This window comes from Fusarium graminearum, chromosome 2 (assembly GCF_000240135.3).
Source record: "Fusarium graminearum PH-1 chromosome 2, whole genome shotgun sequence".
Lineage (NCBI taxonomy): Eukaryota > Fungi > Ascomycota > Sordariomycetes > Hypocreales > Nectriaceae > Fusarium > Fusarium graminearum.
The window spans coordinates 4,849,474-4,859,045 of record NC_026475.1 but is presented as its reverse complement, the minus strand read 5'-3'; the positions used below and the strand labels follow the sequence as shown (position 1 = coordinate 4,859,045).

Here is a 9,572-nt window from a genome sequence, read left to right as displayed (position 1 = left end):
GCTCGACGTCATCACTGTCGCGAAAGTAGCAGAGTAGCTCCTTCTATCAGTAAAGGCAGGCATGTCGGTAGTCTGGATCGGGATGGAACGAACCTTGAAGGAACTTGGAGAAAGAACTGGGAAGAGTTGGTTTCTTTCTCCTCAATCTCATTCCTCATTCTGACGTTGTTTGCTAGACAGCTGGGGTTTTGCAACCTGCAATCAGCCGTCAATTGCTGCACAGAGATCTTTCTGAGACAGCATCGCTTCTGGTTCCAAATTTAGTTTGACCCGTTGCGACACAGCATTGAGCTTTTGCGGATCGGCCGATTGCAAAGTTGCACTGTACGCGACGTCGATTCTCTCCCACCTGAGCCCGACTCCTTTCACATCGCCTTCGTCTCGCTTCTCAGCAAAGCATAGCAAACTCTAATCCCAAGCAGACGCTGAGCTACGAGCTCACAACGGTCATCATGTCTGGCACCTGGACACGCTTCAAGAGTCTGTTCGGCAGTCCCAATGGAACCAGCCGCCGTGAATGGCTTCATGAGGAGGAGAGAGCCCGTGAGTTCCGCAACTGACGGCGAGATTGACCTCGAAGAATGGCCTCGATCTAACTTTTGTTCAGTTCTGTCTCACCACCGTAACCAGGACATATCATCTGCCACTCCTCCCGAGGAGGTCATGAAAGTTTGCCTACGACTACGACATCTAATCCGCGAATGCGTCCCTTGCGAGCTCGAAGAAAGCGCCATCACGCGCTCTCACAGTACGGTCATCACCAACAAGGTTGTCCAGGCCGCCCGGGAGGCTGGTGGGCAAAAGTATCGTGCATGTGTTGTATGTCAGACCTACACAATTATTGTTCGCTATCATGTACTGACTCTGAGACCTTTAGGTCTACGCTCTGCTGGTTAACATGAAATGGTTCAAACGCGAAGCGACTTTCGAATTGTGGGACGCTGACCTCCATGCTCTTCGCGCTACAGCCTGCACGGTTGTTGCTAAGCAGATGTAAGTTTCGCGCAGTGTTTCTATTGTCATTAGACTTTGGCTAATCCATATTAGCATTGAGGGAGAAGAGGATCTTGAGTATCTTTTACATCACGTCCTTCTTCGCCGGTACTCTTTTCTGATCGACAAGATTCCTACACCACCAACCAATGTCATCGAAAAGGCCGTGGACTTGCACGCTGTTCGAGTGATTGGTTCATCGGGCTATCAGAAATGCATCTCATATCTCTGGCGTGGATGGCTGGTTCAAGATGAAGACGATCCCTCCGAATTTGTTGACTACAAGAACAAGGCCAACCCGAATTTCATTGTCCACATGGATCCTGATCGCATGCGGGCCCCAAGATATCAGAATGCGGCCCAGCTTCTCTTTTCCGTCATCTATCTTGGCCTATACACGGCTGCAGTTAACTCTGCAAACCCATCAGGAGTGCTTGATGGTGCTGAGATCGCTCTCTACATTTTTACATTTGCTTATGTGTGTGATGAATGTCTCAAGTTCTACAAGGCTGGCGCCAACATCGTCGGATTCTGGAACGTCTTTAACTTCATCCTCTACACCTTCTTGACAGCCTCCTTGGTCTTGCGCATCATAGGGCAGGTATACTGGGACAATGACGCAGTGTTCAAAAAGTATAACGAGCTCAGTTATAACCTGCTATCGTTCGTCGCGCCTATGTTCTGGTCACGTCTCTTGCTCTATTTCGACAGCTTCCGGTTCTTTGGCGCTATGTTGGTCGTGCTTAAGGTCATGATGAAGGAATCGCTAATTTTCTTTGCGTTGCTTATCGTTGTCATTATTGGATTCCTTCAGGCCTTCATCGGGCTGGATATCGCTGATGATAATATTTTGGGAGATACCTATTTCATTATTGAGTCCATGCTCAAAGCTATCATGCAAAGCCCCGAATTTGATGGATTCGAGAACTTTGGACATCCTTTTGGTCTGATTCTCTACTACTGTTTTACTTTTGTTGTTATGGTAAGTCAATAATCAAGGGATCCCCATGATCAAAGCTAACAATGTCTAGATCATTCTGCTCAACATCCTTATTGCGCTTTATAACTCTGCCTACGAGGGTATATATGAAAATGCTGATGACGAATATCTGGCACTCTTCGCACAGAAGACAATGCAATTTGTCAGAGCTCCCGACGAGAATGTATATATCGCTCCATTCAACCTGGTCGAGATTGTTGTTTCAGGTCTGCTGGAATGGTGGATGCCCAAGCCTACTTACGAGTTTATCAACGACTGCGTCATGGCTATCCTCTACTCCCCCCTCCTCTTTGTGGCCGCTTGGTTCGAGAAACGAGATGCACGCAAGATTCGAAGTAACCGATCACGGGGTGAAGAAGATGACGACCTGATCCATGAATGGGAACAGTTTCATGGTGATCTAGATATGGAAGCTGAAGGCTGGACCAAGACCTGTGAAACCGCCAAGCCAAACGTGGAAGATGAGCCTGCTGTGATCGAAGTCCGCAAACTGCGAGCAGAGATGGAAGAACTCAAGTCAATGCTATCACAACTTGGCAAAACTACTGCCAAAGGAAGTGATGACAATACCATCACGGGCTCAAACGCTGGAAAGGCGCCGGATACAGGAGATGATGTACAGGAAGTGTCGGAGACTACAGAAACTGCCGATGTACTGGATACATCAGACACTCCAGAAGTGGAATCAACCTCTGGCGATAACAAATCTGGCAAGAAGGGAAAGAAGAAGAACAACAAGAAGAAGGATGGCTCTAGCAATTAGGGGTCACGCAGTGGTTGATTTAGCCCGTGGTATTTTCAGTAGTAGTAACTTATTGGCTTGAACGGTTGGGGCTTCGCCGACGTTTGGCTTTTTGGCCTGCTTGTTGGTCTGAACGGCGTCAATGAATTGCATATCTAATAGTATTGTAGTGTGTGCGTACCGTTGCCCTTATATTGAATCAAGGAATAGGAGGGTTTATTTAGCTACAGTTGCTGTTGAGTCCCTTTCGTATGACGCTGTTAGGAATTCATTCAATAAACCTTTTTAGTCCTTCGTCGAGACCACTACCTTCAGATTGCTGGTACAAGTATGCCTTAGTGATGATGGTTCGACTAAGACTACCTCAGGAACGGAATTGGTAGGTAAGGCTTTGACACTCTAGAGTACATCTTGAGGTTTTAGACAAGCTGTTACCAAAGACCTGTACTGGCCATTGCCCAGTAGAGACCTGCAGAGTCCTTTCCCCTTGCTTGCACAATGCTTCATACTACCCTTCATTCCGTGACCGTTTCGCTTGCAGGAGGAAAAATCGTTCTGTATCAAAGTAGTCAGTAAACGCGCGGTACGTGCTAAGGGTCTAAGGCTAGTACGTACGAAATTATCTTGCTGTAGGCGTTGACGTCACGCGGAACAAACGTAACGAATACCACTCGAGACAGCTTGTTTCCCTCTTCAGTCTCAAGAAATTCCCTCACAGTCTGGCAGGCGATCTTGGCGGCAGGATCATTTGGGAACCCATAGATTCCTGTGCTGATGGCACTGAATGCAATAGTCTCGACGCCATTCTCCACGGCCAACTTGAGACACTCGCGGTAGCACATGGCGAGCTTCTCGTTAGGATGTCTTTCACTACCGAAGATTGGACCGACTGTGTGGATGACATGCTTGGCAGGAAGTTTGTATCCCTTGGTGATGACAGCATCACCGGTGTCGATGGGGCCGAGAGCTCCAGACTCCTTGACCAGGTCAGGTCCTGCAGCGCTGTGAATGGCGCCGTCGACACCGCTGCCGCCGCGGAGGGACTTGTTGGCAGCGTTGACGATGGCGTCGATACGGAGTTCGGTGATGTCTCCTCGGATCAAACCGATGCGTCTGTTGATGGAATCATCAGGAGAGTAGGCAGTTTCGCCCGTTGGAATACTCGCGGAGAGAATAGAATCTGGATCTCGGTAGAGCTGAGTGAGGCTGGGAATATCGCTGATGCTTCTGATGCCCATTGTGATGAATCTCCTCGCGAGCATGAAAGTAGAAGAAGAGCTGTGGTGGAGTGTGATGATGAGCAGCTGAAGAGAATTGTTAGTTGGTTGGCATTAATGAAAGAGAAAGAAGAATAAAAGGAAAGGAGACTCTTGTCTTTGTTAAATTTCTCTTTTCTTACCTATTAGGAGTATGCTTTTGTTTGTTACTTGCTTGCTTGCTTGCTTGCTTGGCTTTGTCCGTTGAGCTATGATGCAATATCGCGAGCAGGTATGCACGGAGTGGAAGTGGCTTTTATTCTTTGAGTTTGGCAGAACAAATAATGATTGGAGCCAAGGCTTGCAGGAGCTTTGGCTACACAGTGAGCAACCTTTCACTTCTCTTTGTTCTTGAATGAGAATGAATGAAGGAGTACCTGATTGATGATGGATGAGACGAATCGAAGCTACAGCCCTGTAGGTGGGGTTGGCGGGGCTCGACTTCCATGTCTTGAAGCTTGGACGGAGGGGCAGCATGGAACATCCATTTACGGAGCAGCCTTGATCTGTTAACAAACCTCTTCTCGAAATGCACTCTTTTAAGAGGTTGCTGAGAAGCAGAAATAGTAATTTTAAAAGGCTCAAAGATCCACGTCACTAGATCTATTATTACTACCTACTTACAGTGTGAAGGAATCAAGAGTTTGAATATGATTAAGTCCAAGCCGATTTAAACCCAATGATAAACACGATTGACTGCCCAAGTAGGTAGTACCCAGGAACATGAAACACATTTATCTGCAAAAGGAAATACAAACTGTTCAGAAACAAAAGTGCATGCGGAAACTCCCAAGACAGATATCAACGACCTCAAATCAAGCACCAGATAATCCCGACAACATCTTCCTCCAACCCCAAGATTCTTCCCTTCGTTTCCTGTAATCAGTGTCCTTCTTTGGTTTAAACTTTTGACTTCGACTCTTAGTCACTGAAAACCCGACTCTCTTCTTTCTTGTGTGAATAGCTGTCCAGCTTGATTTGCGCTTTAAGTCCGACCGTTTCTCTCCTTTTTTGGACGCAGGAAACTTGTCACTCTCGCTGTCTGAGGACCAGCTCACAGTAGTTTCACTACCTTCCCTAGACAGTGAATCTTCGTCTTCTGAGGTATCAGTATCGCTAGTGCTGTAGCCAAACTCTGGCACTGCACTGGCTCGGCCCGCATGACCGCCCATTTCAGCGTCAGCCATCTCAACGTCAGAGTCAGAATCAGAGCCAGAATCAGAGCCCTTGTTCAACCGCTCATCCATATCTCCAAGAACACCAGCTCCAAGGGGGGTTTCAGTTGGTACTACGCTCTCTCGGGGATACTTGCTGACGAATGTTGAGGGGTCTCTCGTAGGAAGGGAGAATGAGGCTGTGTTTAGAAGATCTTCCGTGACTGTCGCGCGAACGGCATAGGGATGGGGCATGATTCCATGCGCGGTTACCGTAGCACCGCCCAATGGTTTATTCACCCAGGTTGCCATATCGATTGCAGAGTTCGCCACCCATGCCGAAGGTTGGTCGGGCTGGTGCGTAGGAAAGCCGCCAGTTCCTGAGGAGTAAGCTGAAAATGGGCCGTTACTGCCATTGAAAGACTTGAATCCAGATAATGGAGCTGGCTGGGTTTCCATCTCCATTTGCTGAAACTTGGGTAGAATGTTGGACGTGCTATAAGCCTGCGCGGCCGCATGTCCTTGCAGAGTCTTAAAACCAGCATTTTTTTGCCAGTTTTGGGCGGCACGGTTGATCTTGGCCTCTTGAGCTTCTTTCTCATCCTGAGTAAGTCGACTAGCCAGCTCTTTCACCAAAGGGACATCGAATATTCCTGTAGATGGACCCTTGATCTGTTGAGCCCGAGCGTTCCTGTGATCGTCATCCAGAGTCCCAGACAATCGCTGAGCGATGCTCAACGTGTCCGGGTCCACCGTTCCTGGGAGGGGCATTTTATATGCCCCAAGTGAGAGGTCTGATTCGAAGCGTCTTTTGAATTCCTTGAGTATGGCCAGATCAGTTCCTGTCATTCTCATCATCTCCTTCTTGGCGAGGAAATAGTATCTTTGATGTGGCAGACGACGTGACTTGCGTATCATGGGCAATGTCCACGTTAGATCACGCCAGTCGTACTGGCTAGGTCTAAAGGACAGCAGCTTGACCAAGTCTTCGACCCTCCGACCGAGCGTCCATATTCGTTGACCCCAATACCCTTCTCCAAGGGCCTTCATCCCCTCCAGAATCATCGACGCAGCCGTACCAATGTCGTTCAAGACGTCCTGCATTTCTTTGACGTGCTTTCTCCATCTTTCGACGTCATCAGGTTCGTTTTGAAACCAGAGATTCCAAAGTTGGCTTCCACCTTGGTACAACTCGCAGAGCAACGTTTCATGGTGTGCGAGTTCTGTTTCAATGGCACATGTGAAGTCTATGAGCCTTGGTATCAGACGTAATTCGAAGCTCTCGATGCTTCCCGACTGTAGCATTTGCTGCCAATGTTCTTGGTCATTAAGGAAGGATGTCGACATTTGGTAGAGTTGTTCAGAATAGAAATCAGGCATCGACCCCATTTTTTGTCGTGTGTTGTCCCAGGCCGTGAAGAGTAAGAGAAACTCAAAACTATCTGCCCCGACGTTGGGCATATGGATTTGGGCAAAGTACATTGAGTACTCGCAGATGATCATGTGGACCTCCCTGCCAGTCTTAATATAAGGACCCTCATCAATCCATCTCATCGCCGCGCGGTTGAGTCGAGTTGTCATCGAATCATACTGAGCCGTTTCGGTCATGAGGTTATGAAGATAATTCTTCAAGATAAACTGCTTCTTGGCAATCAGGGTAATTCTGAACTTCTTGAGCCACTCTGCATTCTCGGCGCTGATTTGGAGTTGATCGATGACCATTCCATCATAATCTTGGTCCGCAGGATAGAAGTTGAACTTGTGAGGCTTCTTCGACGGTTCTCTCAAAGCAGCCGAGCCGAATCTCTCGACTGAAACATCCCAGAAATTCTGCGAAAAGTACTTCTTAACATCCTTAAAACGTACGAGGTGACTGAGTATGGAGAATTGAACGATTGGCTCCTTGAGATTCGGCACAGCATTGACCTCCCCTTCACTGTGTATTATCGCGGCCATGAGCCCACCCGCAGTCTGAAGGAGTGGAGGTCTATTGGTATTCGTAGTACCGAAAACAAAGGGCCAATAGCCACATGATAGAACCTGCCGTGTCACTTGTTAGTTGCCTCGAGTCGTATGTTAAAAGTTGACTTGATCTCGATAGGTACTTACATGTTCTTCAAAAGCATGCCCGACTTCGTTGTAAATGTCATCCTCAAAGTAAGGCTCATCCCATCGATCATTGTGATTGTAGTCTACAAGCTCTTGTTGGAGTACGTTGCAGACCGAGAGTTGATAAGGATCTGTGACACCAAAGGAAGCAGGGTCATCTAGCCACTTGAAGGAGGCAGAAACAAATGCATGCTAGTTTGAGATGTCAGTGACAGAATTTACTTTATGGCAAGATCAGTAGTGCTTGGAGTATCTTACCATCATCTCATGGGTTATGGTAGTTGCAAGTACGACGTTGGCCATGAGCTTTTCGCTCTCGGTGTACTTGTCCACTAGCAATGGCCAAACCAGCTCAGCGTCGATGTCGATAATGATCTTGTTGCCAGGCTTGAAAAAATACGGTGCATTTTGCTGGCCCAGGGTGATATGTCTTGTTGGCCTTGCATCCATATCAAATCCACTCGACAATTTGATCCTGAAAAGTTGGCGTAGGACCTCCATAGAAAGTGCCAAAACATCAAGACCACTGTCTTTGATTTCCTGTGCGCCGGCGAGTTTTCCTCGTCCCCGGAAGTTAGGGTCGTGCATGAATTTCAGTTTCCTTGTTCTATCCTGCCCTTTAAGACCAGCAAACAGCTTGTCTTCGATCCAAAACCGATTCGTTATATCTTGAAGACCCGAAATGAAGTTTTCATTCATTAGGAGTAAGCGCGAGGAGAGCTGAAGAGCGGGTTGGAGTGCATTCCACACACGGTCGTTATTCTTGAGTGGCAATATTAGCACTTTCCACGTCTGCATCTCAGGCCTGCGTACCTTTGGATCCCACTCCTCACGCTGACCATTAAGTGTATACATGAAGCGAGGATTTCTCTCCGATTTCCCAAGTGTACGACAATCTATCCAGTGGTCTCGGGTGAATAGTCTGCAATCAGAAGTCAGTGGTAGCAGCATCAAATATAAAAGAAACTTACTCATAAAGAGGACCTGATAGCTCGTTCAAGTTGGCGTCACACATGTCAAGATATCCTTCGGCTAGAATCTTCTGTTTGTTAGAAAAGGTCAGTTATAGCATGATAGCCTGCAGCATTTACCTCGTCCATGGTCAAGCTTCCAAAAAGAATGTTCTGCCAGTGCTCGTCTACAATGAGGTCCTCGTATTGTTGCATATACTGCTGGTCAGTTTCACTCAGGTTTTTCAGATCCGGTCTCGCATCCTCCATATAGTCATCTACATGCTGCCCATCAACCTTGGCCAATTCCTCAAAGCGATCGAACAATTGTTTCCCTGTCTTTATATTTGTGGTGGCAGGGAAGAGTTTCCGACTATCAGCTCGCGTGGGTGATGTTCTAGAACGGCCATCCGTCCGACCAGGAAAGATACTGAATCGTTGGGCGTAGATGGTAGGGTTGCTGAAAGCATCTCGAGGTAGCAGGGCAGGGCGTAGTCGATCGAGGATAGGATCATGGATTTCGAAAACATTTTTACCCGCCTTAGGACCCGAGCGAATTTTCTCCCGCGTAATACCCTCGTCTTGCCAATCTGGGTCTGTCCAGACGGGACGATACTGGATGTAACTGTAGCTTCCTTGGATTTTCTCTTTGCGTGGTGGAGGATAGCGTGAAGTGCTTGCCGGAGTGGGCGGAATTGGAGGAACACCAGGATTTTGCCCAGGTACGCTTCTAGGGATGGGAGCCATGGTGAAACAGTTGACCTCTATTGATTTGAAAGAAGGGAAGGCTTCATGTCACCAAACATCACTTCAAAGGGGATACTGGTAGGCAGTTATATCAGTGTTCAACGAGCCTCGTCACGGGTCTTCCATAGACAAAGATCAAACACAGACTGGGTTCATGTAATCAACAAAGAACTTCGAGAGCGTTGGTCACTAAGTCAGGATTTCCACATCTTAACCCGGGCGTCCGAGAATAAAACAACAAAGACACGCAAGCCACAATACCCAAGTGAGGTTCTGCTATTCGCTTTGGATTTCATATTGGCAAGCGTGATGATACTGCAAGTGAACAAAGGCTCGCATGAATCCAGTTCTTTGTTGTGCGCGACTGTCATGAAGTGAGAGCATTTCGATGTTATGCAAACATAGAGAAGAACACGAGCGGTATCCATCGCAAAATTGCAAGAGGCAAAACATCTTTTTTGATGAACGTTGAAAATACGTATTTCATAGTATCTTTGGATGCTTATTTGAGAATCGTGATAGACATGGACTTTAGCCAAGGACTTTCTTGACCACCATCTAGGTACCAAGAGCAGGCAGGTGATCGCAAGTACATGCAACAGGAGCATGAGAAATAAGGCA

General features: G+C 47.4%; 3 protein-coding genes across 3 annotated transcripts; 1 reads left to right on the top strand and 2 right to left on the bottom strand.

Moving 5' to 3' along the window:
- The first annotated feature begins 167 nt into the window (after positions 1-167).
- FGSG_04178 (uncharacterized protein) lies at positions 168-2,851 on the top strand. The gene is made up of 5 exons (XM_011323149.1): positions 168-543; positions 608-819; positions 878-993; positions 1,048-1,975; positions 2,025-2,851. The coding sequence occupies exons 1-5, from the start codon at positions 453-455 to the stop codon at positions 2,754-2,756; spliced, it is 2,079 nt and encodes a 692-aa protein (XP_011321451.1). The 5' UTR covers positions 168-452; the 3' UTR covers positions 2,757-2,851.
- A 399-nt stretch (positions 2,852-3,250) lies between these two features.
- On the bottom strand, positions 3,251-3,992 carry FGSG_04179 (uncharacterized protein; the record flags this gene model as incomplete). The annotated part of the gene is made up of 2 exons (XM_011323148.1): positions 3,351-3,992; positions 3,251-3,290 (listed from the first exon to the last, which is right to left on the bottom strand). The coding sequence occupies exons 1-2, from the start codon at positions 3,971-3,973 to the stop codon at positions 3,251-3,253; spliced, it is 663 nt and encodes a 220-aa protein (XP_011321450.1). The 5' UTR covers positions 3,974-3,992.
- An 814-nt stretch (positions 3,993-4,806) lies between these two features.
- FGSG_04180 (uncharacterized protein) lies at positions 4,807-8,951 on the bottom strand (the record flags this gene model as incomplete). The annotated part of the gene is made up of 6 exons (XM_011323147.1): positions 4,807-7,185; positions 7,255-7,446; positions 7,513-8,016; positions 8,068-8,176; positions 8,226-8,296; positions 8,346-8,951. 6 exons carry the CDS (start codon positions 8,949-8,951, stop codon positions 4,807-4,809), a joined length of 3,861 nt encoding a protein of 1,286 aa, XP_011321449.1.
- Positions 8,952-9,572: the final 621 nt, after the last annotated feature.